Source organism: Lutra lutra, chromosome 5 (genome assembly GCF_902655055.1).
Source record: "Lutra lutra chromosome 5, mLutLut1.2, whole genome shotgun sequence".
Lineage (NCBI taxonomy): Eukaryota > Metazoa > Chordata > Mammalia > Carnivora > Mustelidae > Lutra > Lutra lutra.
Genome location: NC_062282.1, coordinates 153,451,381 through 153,471,749, shown reverse-complemented (window position 1 = coordinate 153,471,749; position 20,369 = coordinate 153,451,381). Strand labels below are relative to the sequence as shown.

Below are 20,369 nucleotides of genomic sequence, written 5' to 3'. Positions count from 1 at the left end.
TTCAGGCGCGGCGGCGCAGGCGTCCAGAAAGCTACTTCCGGCCTCTCCCGGGAAGGCCGCAGCGGCGCCTGAAGTGAACCTGTTGGCTACCGCCGCAAAGGCGGTGTGGCGGCCGGAGTGCTGGGACAATCCCGCTCCGCAGTTAGGACGGAAGGTCGTGGTCCTGAAGTAACTGATCACTCCGGGAAGTCAGCGGTGCCTTAGTAACGATGGCTGAACTCACAGCTGTAATAGGTAAATGTGACCCCTCGGGGTCGCCGGCCGGCGCCATGACTGTGGTCCCGGCGCGGCGCCTCGGCAGCCCCGTGCGCGGCCCGGCCCGGCAGTCTCCCACAGGCGGGAAAAGAAGTTTCCCGCGCGAGCACCCGTTAGAACCCTAGGCCACCTGAGCTCGGTGCTTCAGAGCCCGCGAGGAGTTTGTTATCTTGCCTTGTATGTCGGCGAGGGGACCTGACCTGAACGACCCGGTTGGGGGTGGGGTTACTTCTAGGTACCGGCAGGCGAGGCTTACGGGGAAGACTTGAGGGCTCCGGTCTTATTTTTGCAAAAGACCTAACTTACTGAGAGCCGCCTCAGGGGTTGCCCTGATCGCCTCAGGAAAGGCGAGTGAACTGAATGTTCTCCCTCGCCTCACGAATGACCACATCCAGGAATAAATGAAGAAGAAGCGGTGGAGCCAAATGTATCCTTTTAAAAGTAATTTAAGGAGCGCCTGGGTGGCTCAGGTCATGATCTTGGGGTCCCGGGATCGAGCCCCACGTGGGGCCCCCTGCTCAAGGGAAGCCTGCTTCTCCCTACCCCGCTCCAGTTCTCTCTCTCCAATAAATAGATAAAATCGTTTTGGTTTTTTTTAAGATTTTATTTATTTATTTGACAGAGCTCACAAGTAGGCAGAGAGGCAGACGTGGGGGCGGGGGGTGCTCTCCGCTGAGCAGAGAGCCGGATTCGGGCTAGATCCGAGGACCCTGGGATCATGACCTGAGCAGAAGGCAGAGAGGCTTTAACCCACTGAGCCACCCAGGCGCCCCCAGATAAAATCATTAAAAAAAAAAAAAAGAAAAAGAAAATAAGTGATTTAAAACGGATTTTTTTTTCTACAAAGTTGGAAATTTTATTTTTTTATATTCTAGAAGTGACTTCTCCACTGAGTCAGCGGAAAACTGAGTTAAAGCGTCTAAGTGGACGGATCTCGTGGATAATGATACCTCACGTTCCTTTTTTGTTACTAAGGCAGCCAGGAAAATTACATACCGAAATTAGAAGCAATGTATTTCTTTGTCATTTGCTAGTAACTGATTTTTTAAAACTGGAGTTTCACCGTAATGACTCCCACTTTACCCACGGTCTTCTGTCTAACCTGGCCTGAATTCTCCAGACCTTTTCTAGCCAGCACTACTTCCATACCTGTCCTCCTTACACCTTGTGTTGCAGTCGGTGGTTAACAGTGGTGAGCTGCTTCTAGTTGTCAACATACTTCTCTTGGATCAGGTGGGATAACACCACATGTAACCTAGATCACATCCTCAAGTACACTAGCCTCCCTGTTATCTCCACCGGCCTTTCCTAGGGTTAACTCTTACTGAGACCAAATGTAGTATCATTGATTAATTGTCATCTCTCTGGCAGTTTTGGGATTTTGTTGCGGGGAGGGGTGTTTTTTGTGTTTTGCTGGATTTGGATAATGTTTCAAGTAGGAGGAGTTTGGGAGCAGTGTGCACTGGCTTGTTTATGGAGGTCAACACAAACATGATGAATTAAAACTTTTCTCTAGTACAGCACTCTCTTACTGCAATGACAAATGTTCTGTGTCAGCCCTGAGCAGTATGGTAGCCACTAGCCATAGGTGGCCATAGAGCAGTTGACATGGAGCTAGTATTATTAAAGAACAGCATTTTAAAACTTAATTCTAGGGACACCTGGGTGGCTCAGTTGCTTAAGTGTCTGCCTTCAACTCAGGTCATGATCCCAGGGTCCTGGGATCAAGTCCCACGTCAGGCGTCATGCTCAGTGAGGAGCTTGCTTCCTCCCACTGCCTGCTTTGGCTGCCGCTCTCCCTGCTTGTGCGTGCGCGTATGTGCGTAGGCGCTCGCGCTCTCTCTCTCTCTCTCTCTCTGACAAACGTTTCTTAAAAAGGTGACATTAAAACTCATCATAGAAAGTTTTTAAAAAAATTAACTCTAGTTTAAATAGTGACATATGGCTAATGAATGGAATCGTTAGTTCTCGAGCATGTCTTTCCTACATCTCTTCCAGGCACATACTCAGCTTTCACATCTTCAATACAAAACAGATGTCTCTCCATTGTCATTTTCCTCCTTTCTACTCTCCCATTTACTTCCACAGTCTAGCTTCTGCTTCTGTCAGTTCACAGAAATTTCAGACATAAGGTCATCACCCATGCTCTGAATATCAGCAAATCACTGACATCTGATACTAGGTTATTTATTCTCTCTCACCGTTCTTTAGCTTCTGAGTCACCCTTGTCCTGGGTTTCCCCTTCTCTAGCCTGTTGATTATTCCTTCATGTATTATGTCTATGAGTGTCTACTCTGCCAGGATTTTATGTAATGAAGAAAAAGACACTTGTTCCAGTTTGCATGTAGCTTATAGTCTGTGGTACTTGTTTTATAAATCAGTGACATTCAAACTAATGGGACCACAACCCAAAAATGTTTTACCTTGTAACCCAATATATGTGTATTTGTGTAAATATAACAAAAGTTTCAGGAAGAGATCTTTACTCAAATTTCCTGCAAAGCTTAAGCTTATTAAATTTTCTGTACTTTTTTTTTAATGATGGTGGAGACCTGTGCCACTGATTTCATGACCCACTCATGTTTGAAAACCTTACCCTACATGCCAGGACTTCTCAGGCTCTGATGCTAGCCTACAACCATCTCATGCATCATGCAGCCTGCTTTCTCTGAGACCCCTTGCTAAAGCGCATGGCCCCTACCCATGGCTACTATTCCTTTCTTAGAACACTATCTCCACCCAGACCCCCCCCCATAGATCACATTTTGAGATCCAGCAGCTTCTTTTCTAATTTTTTTTATTTTTTTTCTATTTTTTTATTAACATATAGTGTATTATTAGCCTCAGGGGTACAGGTCTGTGACTCGCCAGGTTTACACTTCACAGCACTCACCATAGCACATACCTTCCCCAATGTCCATAGCCCAACCACCCTCTCCATACCACCTCCCCCCAACAACCCTCAGTTTGTTTTGTGAGATTAAGAGTCTCTTATGGTTTGTCTCCCTCCCGATCCTATCTTGTTTCATTTATTCCTTTCCTACCCTCCAAACCCCCCACGTTGCCCCTCAACTTCCTCATATCAGGGAGGTCATATGATAATTGTCTTTCTCTGATTGACTTATTTCGCTAAGCATAATACTCTCTAGTTCCATCCACGTCGTCACAAATGGCAAGATTTCATTTCTTTTGATGGCTGTATAGTATTCATTATATATATCACATCTCCTTTGTCCATTCATCTGTTGGCAGACATCTAAGTTCTTTCCACAGTTTGGCTGTTGTGGACATTGCTGCTATAAACATTTGGGTTCACGTGCCCCTTCAGATCACTACGTTTGTATCTTAAGGGTAAATACCCAGTAGTGCGATTGCTGGGTCGTAGGGTAGCTCTATTTTCAACTTTTTGAGGAACCTCCATGCCGTTCTCCAGAGTGGTTGCACCACCTTGCATTCCCACCAACAGTATAGGAGTGTTCCTCTTTCTCCACATCCTCACCAGCATGAGATCCAGCAACTTCTCAGACCAGTGGCCTTTGCAAGGATTACCTCTCACTGAGTACAAATCTGATTTCATCCCCTTTCCCAACTCCTACTTCTATATTTTGTTGGTGAATGGTTCTACCATCTACCCATTTACCTGGGGAGAAACATAGAAGACATTAAGAGACAGAGTGCTAGTGGGGGTGGAGGGGGTGGGAAGAGGCAAGGAGAGAGGGAGAGAATCTTAAGGAGACTCCACACCCAGCATGGACCCTGATGCAGAGATAATGACCTGAGCTGAAATCAAGAGTAGGATGCTTAGGGGCGCCTGGGTGGCTCAGTGGGTTAAGCCACTGCCTTCGGCTCAGGTCATGATCTCAGAGTCCTGGGATCGAGCCCCGCATCGGGCTCTCTGCTCAACAGGGAGCCTGCTTCCTCCTCTCTCTCTGCCTGCCTCTCTGCCTGCTTGTGATCTATCTGTCAAAAAAAAAAAAAAAAAGAGTAGGACGCTTAGTTGACAGCCACCCAGGCAACCCATCAGGCTTTCATTGGTAACTTTTATTTTTTTAATTTCTTCACAGAAATACTTTAAATTACCTTCATCTTTAAAAACTCTTTTTGTGGTTAACTACCCTTCTATGTTCTTTGATATTTTTTCTCTACCCTGAGTCAGATATTTAATACATACCAGCATCTGCTAATGAAACATAATAGTTTACTAATGGATAGTGACAGAAGACAGATAGTGGTTGCCAAGGGGAGAAAAAGGAAGTAGTATAAACTGGAACAGAGAAATTTGTGGGTAGTCGATGTGTTCTCTATCTTGACTGTAGTGAGAACATGGTTTGTATCTACATGTCAGGACTTTTCAAATTGCGCATTTTGCAGTGCAAATTACTAACCACTGTAGGAACACAGCGAACTACCAGGCACCTGCTCAAATTGTACATTTCAGTATGTGAGATTTTATGTCTATTATACTTCAATAAAGCTTTTTTTTTTTAATTTGGAAACTTGCTCTGCGAAATATATAATGTAAAATTTGCTAATAAATGTTAATTAAAGGGGCAGCCTATATTACTAAAATCCCTGAATCATTTCTACTCTTGTTAAATCTGCTGAGTTTTTGAGAAATAAATTATTTTCCCCTTAGCTTGTCATCTCATTGAACAATAAAAACACCAAACATATGTTGTGTTAACCCTCTACCAGGTACTATTGAGTGGGTTTATTTCTATCATTGTTCCTCACAACAACTAACTGAAGTATATTGTACCTCCATGTTTTAATTGAGGAAATATAAAGACTAAAGGTTAAATAACTTGCCCAAGATCATATTGCTGGTAAGTGATGGCACTAGTCTTTGAACTAAGACAGTCCAGGCCCTTAGTCACAATGTTAAATTGCCTCAAGCTTTATATAGAAAAGTATTTAATATTACTTAAAATGTTTTGAGTAATACATCATATTTTAGGTTTAACGGTACCTACTTAAATTTTAAATGCCTCGAAATCTGAAGGGAACTGAAATCAGAAGATTTTCTAAAGATACTACAGGTTTGCGTGTCATACTAGCAGTGTTTTACACTTCTGCTCCTAAAGTGCCTTTAAAGTGATTTCAATCATAAAACCTGATTTTATCCTTATCATGTATTTTACTTCAATTTTCCCCCAGAAGTTATGCCTCATAATTTTAAGCTCATTTTCCAAATCTTATTTTGTGAACCAATGATTCTTACATGTGAGTTTTGAATATAATTTTTATCTTACATAACATTTTTAAATTTATTTAAATTCAATTTAACATGCACTGTATTAATACCTTCAGGAGTAGAATTTAATAATTCATCAGTTGCTTAGAACACCCAGTGCTCATTACATCAAGTGTCTTCCTTAATGCCCATCATCCAGTTATCCCTTCCCCCTGCCCACCACCCTCCAGCAAACCTGTTTCCTAGAGTTCAGCATCTCTTGTGGTTTGCCTCCCTCTTTTCATCTTACTTTTCCTTCTCTTCCCCTATGTTCACCTGTTTTGTTTCTTAAATTTCACATATGAGTGGAATCATATGCTATTTGTCTTTCTCAGACTGACTTATTTCGCTTGGCTTAATACCATCTAGTTCCATCCATGTTGTTGCAGATGGCAGGATTTCATTCCTTTTTGATGGCTAAGTAATATTCCATCATGTATATAGACCACATCTTTATCCATTCATCTGTCAGTGTACATCTGGGCTCTTCCATATTTTAGCTACAGTGGACACTGCTGCTATAAACATTGGGGAGCATGTACCCCTTTGAATCACTATGTTGGTATCCTTTGGGTAAATATGTAGTGCAATTGCCTGGTCATAGGGTAGCTCTATTTTTAACTTTCAAAGAACCTCCATACCATCTTCCAAAGTGGCTGCACCAGTTTGCATTCCCACCAACAGTGTAAGAGGGTTCCCCTCTCTCCACATCCTCATTAACATCTGATGTTTCCTGAGTTGTTAATTTTAGCCATTCTGGCTCATGTGAGGTGGTGTCATTGTGGTTTAATTTGTATTTCCCTGATGCCAAGTGATGTTGAGCATTTTTTCATGTGTCTAGCATAACTTTTTTTTTTTTTTTAAAGTTAGCACTAAGGACTAAGAAATTTCAGGTGAAGGGGAAGAAAAGACAGAAATTTCATCACTAAGGATTTAGACATCATCCATATCTAGTTTACTAGAGCCTTTCACAGTTAGTTTACTTACATAAATGTAGAAATAAGTAGCAGTCTCTGAATCCGCAACTGAGACTTTTAAGTTGACTGCAGAATTTGAGCTGCACAACTTCTGGTCACTTCCTATTAAGAGTGCTATTTATATTTTTCAATTTTTTATTTAAATTCTAGTTAGCTAAAATAGACTGTAATCCTGGTCTCAGGAGTAGAATTTAATGATTCATCACTTACATATAAACATCAATTACTGAACACAAGGGCCCTCCTTAATACCCATCAACCATTTAGTCCATTCCTAGCCCACTTCTCCTCCACCAACCCTCAATTTGTTCTCTATATTTAAGATCTCCTACAGTTTGCATCTCTCTAAGAGTGCTGTTTAAATTAAAAGACATTTAGTCTATACTGCCCAAAGCAAACCACACATTTAATGCAATCCCTCTCAAAATACCACCAGCATTTTTTCACAAAGCTAGAACAAACAAACCTAAAATTTGTATGGAACCAGAAAATACCCCAAATACCAAAGCAATCTTGAAAAAGGAAAGCAAAGCTGAATGCATGACTATTCCAGACTTCAAGCTATATTATAAAGCTGTAGTCATCAAGATATTATAGTACTAGCACAAAAACACACACACAGATCAATGGAACAGAATAGAAAACCCAAAAATGGACTCACAACTACATGGTAAACTAATCTTCAGCAAAGCAGGAAAGAACAATCAATAGAAAAAGACAGTCTCTTCAACAAATGGTGTTGGTAAAACCTGACCACTTTTTTACACCATACACAAAAATAAATCCAAAATGGATGAAAGACCTAAATGAGGAAACACCAAAATCCTAGAGAACATAGGCAGCAATCTCTTTGACCTGAGCCATAGCAACTTCTTACTATTTAAGATTTTATTTATTTATTTGAGAGAGAGGAAGAACGTGTGAACTAGCAAGGCAGAGAGTAAGAAGTAGGTTTCCTACAAGCAGGGAGCCCAGTGAGAGGCTGGATCCCAGGACTACAGGATCATGACCTGAACTGAAAGCAGACGCTTAAATGGCTGACCCACCCAGGCACCTCTGCAACTTCTTACTAGACACGTCTCTGGAGGCAAGGGAAACAAAAGCAAAAACGGACTATCGGGATTTCATCAAGACAAAAAGCTTCTGCACAGTGAAGGAAACAGTAAAGAAAAGAAAACTAAAAGGCAGCCTACAGAATGGGAGAAGCTATTTGCAAATGATAAATCTGATAAAGTGTTAGGATCCAAAATCTGGAAAGAACTCAAAACCCCAAAACCAAATAATCCAGTTAAAAAATGGGCAGAAGACATGAACAGACATTTTTCCAAAAAAGACATCCAGATAGCCAACAGACACATGAAAAGGTGCTCAACAACACTCATCATCAGGGAAATACAAATCGAAACCACAATGAAATACCATTTCATACTGTCAGGATGGCTCAAATTGACAACACAGCAAACAAGAGATGTTGGCAAGGACTGGGAGAAAGGGGAAACCCTATTATACTGTAAACTGGTGCAGCCACTCTGGAAAACAGTATGGAGTTTCCTCAAGAAGTTAAAAATAGAGCTACTCTATGACCCAGCAATTGCCCTACTAGGTATTTACCCAAAGGATACAAATGTAGTGATTCAAAAAGGCACCCCCAATGTTTATAGTAGCACTATCCACAATAGCCAAAATATGGGAAAAGTTCATATGTCCATCAACTGACAAATGGATAAAGAAGACGTGGTGTGTGTGTCTGTATACGTTTTGTATACAGACACACACAAAATGGAATATTACTCAGCCATCAGAAAGAATGAAATCTTGCCATTTGCTGTGACACAGGAACCAGGCTGTGTGATGGTAAGTGAAACAAGTCAGAGAAAGACAAATACCTTATGATTTCACTCATGTGGAATTTAAGAAACAAAACAGATGAGCATAGGGGAAGGAGAAAAAAGGTGGGGGTGGGGGGACAAACCATAAGAGACTCTTAACTATAGAGAACAAACTGAGTGTTGATGGAAGGATGGGGGATGCTAAATGGTGTTGGGTAGTAAGAAAGCACTTGTTATTAACAAGAACTGGGTATTATATGTAAGGGATGAGTCACCTAAATTCTACTCCTGAAACCAATATTACACTGTATGTTAACTGGAATTGAAATAAAAATTTGAAAAACTGTATTTAAAAGACATTTAATCCTCTGTGTCACATCATTAAAATTAATATGTATATTATTGATGTATTTTATAAGTTGTTTCTCTCTTCCTGAAAATCAAAATCAAAATTTTTGATTTCGATCAAAATCAAAAATTTTGATTTGGCTTTACAAGTTGCAAATGCAACTTGGAATTAATAAAAAATAAAAATCCTCATTGCTTAAAAAAATAAAATCTGCAATTCAAAATTTTATTAGGTTACCTGTTCTTTCCTCTCTTCATTATAGATTGTTAGATTTCGCTTTTCCATCCTTGGTCCTTTCTACTATTAGAAAACTGTCAGTTGACATCTGTGAAATTATCTGGGAAACAAGAGAATTTATCATGTTCTAGAGGCCAATGTTTTTATTGTAAATGGGACTAAAATTGGAATCCTTGAAGAATAGAAACATTGTATTTAGTAATACAGGAAGTAAATGAAGTTGAAACTCTCCTCAGTCTTTATATCATTGTAACAGCAAGCCTTCCAAATTTTATTTGATCAGGCTCACATTTCAAATAACAGATTGAAATAGTGGTCTATACCCTTAACTCTGCTTGCTTACCTTTCATTTTCCTCTCAACTGTAATGCAAAGCATGTGCTATCTGCCACATGCCCACAATGAATATTTAGTTCTTTTACTCCCCTTTCTGTCTGTCTCTTCTTAAACCACTAACAGTGCCCTCTGGCCAAACCCAATGAACTGATGTTGCCATGACATTACTGCACTTACGCAAGCTTTACGCACTGACTGTTTTCTCACATGGGATCCAAAACCTCACCCTGTCTTGGGGTGCCAGGGTAGCTCAGTCAGTTAATTGTCCAAGTGTTGGTTTCAGTTCAGGTCATGATCTCGGGGGCCTGGGATTGAGCCCCGTGTCAGGCTCCATGCTCAAGGCAGAGTGTTCTTGGGATTCTCTCCCTCTCTCCCTCTACATGCACCCTCTCTCACACACAAATAAATGAATCTTATTTAAAAAAACAAAAACACCTTAGCCTGTCTTGAACCCTTCTTTTTATCAAAGTCTTTAGTGCTTCTACAGCTTCCTCCTTCCAGAGACCAGTGCTAGGCTTCTATCCTCAGTCTCTTTCTTATCCACAGCCTCTCTGGGAAATGTCATCCATTCTCATAGCTTCATTTTTTCACTTCTAACTTCTTGGTCCTTACAAAACCTGATACACCATGGCTCCTCCCCTGCCCAATGAGAGAAGTCCAAACTCTTGAATGTAGCATCATTTCTTCTAACTGTACTGTAAGAGCATGTTATGAGCACATTTCTATATTCCCATTGCCCAGCCAGGTGAAACTGGGTGTGCCCTCAATTAAAGTTTTGTGGGAGGGAGGGATTCTTTGAATTAGCCAAAGTACTTTGAGTTTCCTTTCTCAACACCTCTTTCCCCTCCATTTCCTAGAACTCCTGCCCTGTCCCACTCATCATCCTCCACAGAATTCTGATCTGTATCTGCTTACATTTTGTCCTCATTCTAGAGCAAGAGTATACAAACTCCTTTCCTGCTTATCCCATCTCTCTGTCCCAACCCAATCCCAGCATCTCTACATTGGCAGAAAGCTCCCACGGTGTGGAAATCATTATCATCATCCTAATACAAAATCTTGGCTAGGTGTTAAATCTATGAAATTTGCTGATGACTTATAGCAGAATTCTGTTCTAGCTTTATACCACTTTACACTTGACATATAATGGGAAGGCATTAATCATGGAGGTCTGTCTTCCCACACCACTCCTCAAGAGACTCAATTTCTGTTTTGTCTCATACTCAATTCACTTCCTTGAATGTAAGCAGGCATTCAGGAAAGAGCAGTCAGTAAGAATGCCTTCAAGCTTACAATTTAGTAGGGGAGATAAGATGTACATAATTCTAAAGTGTATGGTAAATTATAATAAATTCAGACAGTGTCTTATGCCTCTTATGGCCTGTAAGGACAACAAATACTGTACTGAAAGGCAACGATCTGGGTCAGAGATTTTCAAGGTGACAAATATGCACACAAATTCTTGACCTTTTTTCTTTCACTAAACTCAGTATTCCTGTTCCAGTTATTATGCCCCTCTGTAATGACTCCCACAGGAAACAAAAATCCACACACACCCCCACATTTTATCTCCACTGAGTTCTTTCCTCCATAGTTACAGGGAAAAAAGTTATCTGATCCAGACCTCTTTCATATGACAGTTTGTCAAATTTTGTGTACAGTCATGAACACGTTTCTCCTTTGCAGGTTAAATATACCCAGACCCTTCAATTATGTAATTTATCACTATCCTAGTCACTCCTCCAGAACTGGCCAACTGTATCACATGTCATCAGTGCTGAAAAATGAGTCCAGAAATGTCCTAATTAATCCCTTTTCAGGCCTGAAAGTCTTATTCTCAACTAGTACTCTTCTGCATAACTACCTTACCTGCATATGGCACTTGACAGCAAGCACGTTTTTTCTTTCCTACTCTCCCACCTCTATCCCTTCCTGGTTCAGGCCCTCATCACCCCAGGCCTGTGTCCTGTGTCCATTTTTTTGCTTCCCTACCTGCTGGTGCAATCCCTGGACTCCTTACACAGCACTGTCACATGTGAATCAGCGAACACTCCATTGAGCTGTGCATCACTCATTGTGATGTGCAGTGCCTATGCTTCAGAGCATCAATTATGAGCAAGACAAGGCCTTTAACTACAGAGGTGACGGCCATCATCTGACTATACCAACGTGTAGAGAGGGTTGCATTGTAGCATGGGTGCACACCCAAGACCGAGGGTGGAAAACAGCATTCCAGCATAGGTTAATGGAGACGGCATTTGACTAAACTTTTAAGAATGGTTGGAATTAAAAGCAGGAGAGCATTCCAGGCTGAACCAAGAGGTGGGGCCTGAGGAGTCACATGTACAGTGGTTTACTGGGCTCCTGAGCAGAGCAGAGGGATGGAAACTCTGGATGTGCAGGAGGAGCAGTACAAAGTGTTCTCGAAAGGAACATTAGGGCAGGTAAAGAATGACCCTGAGTGCCATCCTCAAGAGTCTCTTCTGGATAATCCTTGAAGAAGGGGCTGTTGGGCTCCCAGTTGCATTTCCATCTCTCAGTGGAAGACACTGCAGTCTCAACATTTGGACAAGAAGCCCCGCCTAGCAGCTCTTATAGAGGAGGCTGGGAAGCAGACCGGAGGCTGAAAAGCAGTTTGGGGAAAGTGTCCCCAAACCTGGCAGTGCGCCTCTGGGCGAGTCGCCAATTCGCGGGAACCTCCAGGGCCGAGCTGCGGGGAGGATCGCACTGTTTCCATAGTGTGGCCTCACTATAGACAGTCACTGACTTCTACTGGGACGATTTGGGAGGGTGGCCCCCGCGGTCCGTCCACAGCAGGAACCCGTTGGCCGGGAGGCAGCTGCGGGAATCCCGTGCGCGTCCCCGCGGGCGTGCGCGAGCAGCTGGAGGAGCGGACTGGGCATGTGGAACTCCGCCACAGCAGGCTGAGACCGTGCGCAGCGCCCTTTCCTCGGATTGGGCGGAATCATGCCCGGAGAAGGCAGAGACTGGTTAACCCTGGGAAGAGGGCGGAGCCTTGTCAGGGAGGGAGGCGGGACTTGGCTGCCAGTGGTAGCCCTGCCCCCTTGCGGCGTCTCGGGCGCGGGCTGGCAACGGTGAGCAGTCCGGGGAGAGTTTAGGCCTCCTAGTCATCCCAGCAACCGGTGACGCGGCCCTCATGAGGCCCACCACTGGCCAGCCGGGGAAAGCGGGGCCAGAACGTGACTCCCTACCCTGAGGAGACTCCCAGCTCCCCACTCGGCGGCCGCGCGCTCCGCCAGCCCCTTCCTCCCTTCAACGCCCTAGTCCCGAAGTCCGGGAGGCGGGGGTCAGCGAGCCAGCCGAGTGGGAACTGCGCGGTGTACAAGGAGCCTGTCGGCGACCGGTGAGGGGACTGGGGCTGGGAGGGCAGGGTTGGCACGGGGCAGTGATCCCCAGATATCGCCCGTCTTCTCCCCTCGGCTCCCGGCGACTAGCGTCTGCGGCAGAGGCGAGCGCGGCTCGGCTACGAGTGACGCTGCGGCGGGGCGGGACGAGCGATTGGCCAGTTCCCGCTCGCCAACGCCGGCGGCCTGCTCCTCCCAGGCCTTGCCCTCTGCCTATCCTCCCCCGTCTTCCCCTGCTGACCTTCGGGGCCGGCGGCCCCACGACGCAGACATCGCCGGGCTAAGACGGACTAAAAGGGTAGTGTCGCCCACCAGGCCCCGTCGGCGTTAATCGTCTCCGACTCCTCGCTAGGTTTTCGATGGGCTGGCGCCGCGGGCGAGGAGCTGGGGTAGGACTGTGGGTAGGAAGTTTCGCCCTTGGAGAATCTGCCTAGCGACTGGTGATGAAAGGTGACTGAGGCGCCCGGATTGGCTGCCTTGCGACTTACTCAGGTGTGGCCTTCCGCTTCCGGTGGATACTTGCGCGCCCTTTCCGTCAGGACTAGGTAACAACCCTTAAGCTAAGTGACCCGACTCCCTGATTTCCTCTGAAAGCTCCCGGGGTGTGTCGTGGAGCTACAGTACAGAATGCCCACACTGTTCTAACCATGTGAAGCAGGGTTCTTTGGGGGTCAGGGAAGGACTTACAAAACTTGCAGAACGTTCAGAATCCTTGAAGTAGAGCAAGGAGTCAGCCCCCGTGCTCGGGATCCTCTTCAGAGGAGCTGTCCTGAAGAGGGTAAGACCTAAAAACGCAGCCACCACAGTTCTCAGACTTACACATACCTCAACCGTCTTTTCATATGAAATGTTGTGATCGCTTCCTTTACTGAGTTCTCCCAGACAGGAGTGTCTGACACCTGTCGTCCCCTGTCCAAGGTTACACAGCTAATAATGGAAGAAGCAGAATTTGGACACTTGCCTACGCATGTTACAGTTCCATTTCAGTAAACCAAAGCAGAGCATTTGCAGCATATGCGGTATATAGGGCTATGGAGGATAAGCTGACTGGTGAGAGGCCTCCTCCTCCAGTACCCTGCCATTGGGAAGAACTGTATTCCAGATGAACACATCATGTTTAAAAAGCACTGGATGCCCAACTTCTTGCTAGGCCCAGGTAAGTTGCAAAACACCATGTATCATCCCTTCCCACATCCCGGTTCTGAGATGCTCTGTCCCCCTTTGGGTTGCAGTTTTGCCCATGTGTCAGAGGAAGTAAAGAATAGACTATCCTATTACGTGTGTTCTCTCCCTGCCAAGATCCCAATCTTCTCCACGGTTTCCAGTTCACAGGAAAATCTGTGTGAAGGCAAAACATCCAAAACAGCGTACTTGGATCATGATCAGGCTAGGGCACTTGGGATGGAAACCAGCTGTAATTCCTATTTCTAGCAGTTCCTTAAACATGCCAGACTGAATCTGAAGCTGAAATGGGGCACTTCTTTTGAAGTACTGGACCTTGTTTCTGTTAGGTCAGGAGTGGCTATTTTGGTTCTCTAGATTCCACACTCCATCCTTACTTAGAAAAGGGGCTGAAACCTTCCTGGAATGGATGGGACTACTATTCCCTGTTACTTTCCTTGATTACTCAGAATAAAGCCAAGTAAGGGGACGGGGCTGTGGGGTGTGAAGGTGCTCAGCAGAGCTTCTCTTAGGAGGGGTTATTGGAGCAGAGCCCTGAATAAAGAGGCGAAGGGACTTTACAGCTGGAACTATAAATGGGAAGGCCCCAAAGTAGGCAATTAATTTAAATAATACATTTCATTTAGCCCAATATATCCAAAATATTATTTCAATATATAGTCAACATTAAACATTGAGATATTTTGCATTCTTTTTTTCATACTAAATCTTTGAAATTAGGAGTGTATTTGACCCTTACAGCCTATCTCAATTTGGACCAGCCAGTCACATTTCCAGCGCTCAGTCCCATATGGCTCATGGCTACTGTAGTGCACAGCACATCTGGGGACAGCCCTCAGCCCCACTCCTGCACCAGCTTTACCCGGCTGTGGCTTCAAGATGGAGGAATTGCAAGATGATCACTTGTCTCTTCATCCTGCCCCAGAAGTATTGACCTGGCGGAACAGATAGCCAGGAAAGAAAATCTTTGTACTAACTGAAGGACACAACTCAGAAGAAAAAGAACTAAGCTGCTCTCGTAGTAGATTGTTAGTTAATGTACTAAATGCTGGTTAATTACCACACTCTTGATCTGTAATATGTTAGATATGGTTAGATGGGAAATGAAATACCTGCAATATCTATATAGAAACAAAAATAAAGTGATATATGAAACTCCGTTTATTTTTAATCAATTGTGAATGTTAATTTTTTTGTTAGCTTATCTTACTTAGTACCTGTTTTCAGTTACATATATAATATTTGTACATATTTGTACTTATAACTATTTAATATAAATGCTTGATAAGTACTAAAATATTTTAAGTATTAAACGATTAGGACTTTTCACCAACTCACATGTTATTATCTCCTTCCCTCTTTCTAAACCCTCCTGTACTTATTTTTTTTTCCTCCTGTACTTACTTTTTTACTTAAAATGAATTTGGTGGTATAACAACTTATAAAACTCTCAGTCAGAAAAAAAAAAGAAATTCTCAATTGGGAAACTGGTTAGGATAGTCTAGAAATCTTTTTTTTTTTTTTTTTGTACAATAATAATATTTTTTTTCTTTCAGATTTCCTCCCAAGCATAGACCCTTTTGCTTCCAGGGCAAACTCCAGCATGGGGTGAGGTACAGAAGAAAGACTTCAGGGGTGTACTCTGGCACTCAGTTACCAAACCTGCCCCCTAGATCAGGGTCTGTCTCACCACATCTATAATGGGGGAAAATTTTATCTTTGTTTATATGCCATTTATGTATGCATGTTTGTGTTTGTGCATTCTTCTTACCTTCCTTGGGCCTGTGCCCTGGGAGGCAGAGGGTAGGTTCCCAGAAACTTGGCCTGAGAGGTGCCATGGTCCCTGGTGTCCCTCAAGTGAGGTGGAACCCTCACCAGCATGGTGCATTGCTCTCTTTGGCATTTGGATCAAACACTGAGTCCTGAGGGAAGTTTTATTCACATGAGGGCAAACATTCTTTTGAACTGACAACCCAGAATAGACAGGCCAAGTATCTGGGCTGAAAGTTCCCTCTGGAAGAACTGAGACATTCTCTTTGAAGACTGCTTTCAGGTCTGCAGAGGGGCTCCTGTCCCTGCTTTCAGCTTTTGCTTAAACTCATTCTCTGTGAATAAAATGTCTGGGATTTAAAATACCACAGGCCAAAAAAAAAAAAAAAAGAGAGAGAGTGTGTGGGAGAGGAGTGTGATAGATGAAATGGAATAGCAAAATGTAGATAGATATATGCTAAAGGTGAGGGATTCATATTATTCTTCAGTTTTTTATATTTGAAAATGTCCATTTAAACAATACTCTCCTCCAAAAAGTACTCCTCTCTTCTTTCTTTCCCTGCCTCTGTCCCCTTTGCTCATTGTAAATTCATGTTGTCCCTCTTACTTCATCCCTGCAGGGTACAGAACATTCTGCTCCAAAGGCATGAGAAGAGAACATCATATATTGGCCACTCCTGCCCAATGTGGAGGGGAGCAGAAACTCCAGAGCCCATCCCTGAAGGTTTGTGGCTTTCAAGGCTTTTTGTCAGTGGATCCCATTTTTTGGGGTATTTTAACCTGAGCTCTGGGTATTTATGATGTTTCTATCTGCCAATAAGAAAATGACTGCTGATCATTTTGTTTGCTTCCTCTCCCTGATCTATTGACTGACATAGCCTATAACTCATAGCAACTATACCTAATCTCCACTGAATTTAGCTGGGACCAATCCATGAACCTTGAGGAGAGTAGTCAGTGATGAGGCCCACAGGAGGTTCTGTACAGAAAGGCTGATCCTGCTCCCAGACAACCACCTGGACCAACTTGTCAAAAGGACTCAGGGATAACATTTGAGATAAAAAGGATAGCAGATCAGATCCCATCCTCATAAAGGGGTTTCTCTGCTACTCTGGGTTCTCAGATCCCTGGAGCTAGGGCAATGAGAAAGGTTTGCAGAATATTTACAAACAACTTGGATGACCTGAGAATTAGGAAGGAATGCGTCTTCCTTCTCCACAGTTTTCCTGAAAATGTGAAAAGCACTTCTAGGGTAATGCCATTAACTTTCAGTATTATTCTTTTTGGATTATTCATGTTCCTTTTTGGCCTTTTCCTGGATCCTGAGTTGCTTTATCAAGACTAGGCCAGGGAACTTTGAGGCCCTGTACTGGTGTGGAGTGATTATCAGCTACTGTCCAAAGCCAAGGCAATACTTTGCCATTTCTTGGATAACCATCCCTTGCCCAGGCCCAGCCCCTCCTGAGATTTTTGCCCAAACTGCTGCTTTTCTACAGGTTTATGCTTCATCTCATTGCCCTCCTTGTCTTTCCAGCCTAGATTTGGCTGGGTTCACATTGGTGACTTTAGAAATCAGGGTCTCAGAGGAAGGTGTTGATGTAGTTGAGGCCCAGGGGCCCTCTCATTGCCTGTCCCTCCTTGGTGTTTTCTAGTGCATGTCCAGGCCAAGACCTCTGATCTAAGAACAGAAAACAGGCTGCTGCGTACTCCTCATTCCCTGCCAAGCAGAGTTTTGGAAGCAAACTCCCTCTCTGAATCCCTCCTGCCCTTCCTGATGGCATGAGGACCACCCCCCAATACTTCTAGGAGTCCTATGGCTTTGCCTCCTCTTGGAGAGTGGAATCCAGGAGATGACCTAGCTGAGGAAGTTACAAGAAATAGGGGCCCTGTGCTTGCCTCTCCATTCCCCCAAGGTGTAGCTGTTGCAGCTGTTACTGTGGCTTACAGTGACTCTCTCCCTATAGGGTGAAGGGTGAAGGGTGAACCTGGCTGCAGTCCACCCTAGAAAAAGCTGCAGAGCCTGCCCACAAAAGAAGGAAGCTGACATCTGCAGGCCAGTTTTCCAGGCCTCCCCTTCTTCCCTCTGCTACTCCCTTTGTAGGCCTTCAGGAAACTGAAAATAACACGCAGTTTGAGGCGGTGGACCCCGGCGTGGGAGTGGCACACATCCCTGCCAGCCTGGCCCCCAGCCTGCGTCCCGAGGGCACCCCAGCCTAGCTCTCACCATGTTCGCTGCATCAGAGGCGGCGGTGGTGGCCGCGGCGGCAGCAGGAAGGCCTTACGTGTGCGGCGAGTGTGGCAAGAGCTTCAGCTACAGTTCGGTGCTGCTGCGCCACGAGCGTGCCCATGGCGGCGATAGCCGCTACCGCTGCCTCGACTGCGGGGAGCGCTATGCACTGGCTGCTGACCTCCGTGCACACCGACGCGCGCATTCTGGCCAGACGCTCTACATCTGCAATGAGTGCGGCCAGAGCTTCCGTCATAATGGCCGCCTGGACCTGCACCAGAGCACACACAGACAGCGCGGCCGCTCCTGCCCGTGCCGCGCGTGCGGCCGCAGCTTTCCGCACCTCTCAGCTCTGCTGCTGCACCGGCGCCGCCGGCACCCCCCCGAGCGGCCCTGCCGCTGCCCCCTGTGTGCGCGCGCCTTCCGTCAGAGTGCGCTCCGCTTCCACCAGGCGCGGGCACACCCGTGGGGTACACCAATCGCGCCTCTCGACCCCCTCCACCGCTGCGCACAGTGCCCACGGGCCTTCCGCAGCTCTGCAGGGCTGCGGAGCCACGCTCGCGTCCACGCGAGCCAGCGTCCGGCTCCTGAGCCGCACGCGCTGGGTGCGCACCAGTGCAGCGTGTGCGGGAAGAGCTTCGGCAAGAGCTCCACGCTAACACGACACCTGCAGATGCACTCGGGTGAGAAGCCCTTCAAGTGCCCGGAGTGTGGGAAGGGATTCGTGGAGAGCGCCACGCTGGTGCGCCACCAGCGAACGCACACGGGGGAGAAGCCATACGCGTGCGGGGACTGCGGGCGCCGCTTTAGCGAAAGTTCCACCCTGTTGCGCCATAGGCGCAGCCATCAGGGGGAGCGGCCGCACGCATGCGCCACGTGCGGCAAGGGCTTTGGGCAGCGCTCAGACCTGGTGGTGCACGAGCGCATCCACACTGGTGAGAGGCCCTTCCCGTGCACCGAGTGCGGCCGCCGCTTCAGTGACCGCTCTGACCTCACCAAGCACCGGCGCACGCACACCGGCGAGAAGCCCTACCGCTGTGAGCTGTGCGGCAAACGCTTCACATGCGTCTCCAACCTTAACGTGCACCGGCGCAACCATGCCGGCCATAAGCCCCACAAGTGCCCCGAGTGCGGCAAGGCCTTCAGCGTGGCCTCCAAGCTGGCGCTGCACCGCAAGACTCACCTGGGCGAGCGGCCGGCACAGTGCGCCGAGTGCGGCAAGTGTTTCAGCCACAGCCGCTCGCTCTCCCAGCACCAGCGGGCGCACACGCGCGCTCGAGCCGCCGCCGCTGCCGCCCAAGCCACCGCAGGAGCTGCACTCATCCTTGCTGGGCGAGCAGAACAGGAAAAGCCGGACTTCTTGTGTCCCAGCTGAGGGACACTTGCTGAGAAGCTTTGCTATAGTAGACTGGGCACGTATGGATGCACTGCCACAGGGAGGTCTGTGTAAAGACAGCACGGCCGGCTGTCGCCTTTCCCCATCTTCCATGGTAGCCCTTCACCTGGACTGGGTCCAGGCCCCTACATTTACTTCCCTGGTCAGCTTTTCCTGTCCTCCATCCTTCCTGTCCTTCCCCTGGGGTGTAGGGAAGCAGGAAAACTTCCTAGACAGGAAAGAGAGCCCAGGTATGGGTATATTCCCACTGCTGCTGTTGTGCCCCCCAAGGTTTTTCTGCTTTCCGACCTGGGTTCGAACTTCTCTTGTCCCATCCCCTTTTCCACCCCGAGTCTCCTCTAGCTCTCCTTCCCGTGTTCGTTTGTTGTCCTGCCTCTTCAGATAATGATCACAGATGTGGCCACAGGGACAACCCACCCACCTTGTGGTCTTCTTGACTCTTGGTTCTACTTGAGCCTCTGCTGCTTTCTCCCTAGGCTCAGAGATGGGAAATTTGTAGGCAGAGAGATGATGGGACAGCACATTTCAGTGAAAGACATCATGCCAGAAGCCACCAGCCTGCTTCCTAGCAGAGAAGGCCCACCACAGTGAAGCTGGGTGAGAGCCCTCAGCAAAGCAGCCATCAGTCCCATGGAGCACACCTGATGGTATCCATATCAAAGTGCCTCTCAGGGCAATATTCTCCAGCTAGGTTGGGGGACATTAACTTTCAGACCTAGACCGAGACCCTGTGGGGTCTATAAAGCAGAGTACTGCCAAGGGGAGCATCAGAATACTATTTCCAAATCAAGCCTGGAGCCATGGGCAAATGGAGCTCCACAGAGTCAATAGTGCAGGGCAGAAAATCTGGAATTGGCCGGTGGTTGTTTTGCTTACGACTGGTGAAATAAAGCTTGGTGTTTGGGAGGGTTCCAGAAACCAAAAGCCTCCTTTGTCATATCAGAGGCTACCATCTTTGCAGAATTCGGGAGTGATCCAAGAGCCAAGCCGTTTTGAAGTTCTAAGATGTCCCCTCCCAAGGTAGCTCAGTGATCTTGCATGCACAGCCCGCTTGATTTTGCACTGGAAGGCAAGACTCTTCAAGCATGTACGTTTGGTTCTCTTGATCAATGCAGAGTACCAATGTGGCTCAGGCTCACATGCTCCATTCCTGTTCCAGCTAATCCACTGGATTGACCCAGTGCTCTGGGTCACTGGAATGACCCAGTGCTCTC

The 20,369-nt window shown here is 46.1% G+C and overlaps 1 protein-coding gene across 21 annotated transcripts; it reads left to right on the top strand.

The window, feature by feature from the left end:
- Positions 1 to 26: 26 nt before the first annotated feature.
- Positions 27 to 20,073, top strand: ZNF672 (zinc finger protein 672). 21 transcript variants are annotated; one of them, XM_047730910.1, is made up of 5 exons: positions 27 to 234; positions 491 to 682; positions 13,463 to 15,441; positions 16,153 to 16,256; positions 17,497 to 20,073. In XM_047730910.1, exon 5 carries the CDS (start codon positions 17,758 to 17,760, stop codon positions 19,132 to 19,134), a length of 1,377 nt encoding a protein of 458 aa, XP_047586866.1. In that variant the 5' UTR covers positions 27 to 234; positions 491 to 682; positions 13,463 to 15,441; positions 16,153 to 16,256; positions 17,497 to 17,757; the 3' UTR covers positions 19,135 to 20,073. The 21 variants fall into 21 exon arrangements, with proteins under 21 accessions (XP_047586866.1, XP_047586885.1, XP_047586883.1 ...); XM_047730929.1 differs by lacking the exon at positions 491 to 682 and having other exon boundaries at positions 15,319 to 15,370; XM_047730927.1 differs by lacking the exon at positions 491 to 682 and having other exon boundaries at positions 15,319 to 15,375.
- Positions 20,074 to 20,369: the final 296 nt, after the last annotated feature.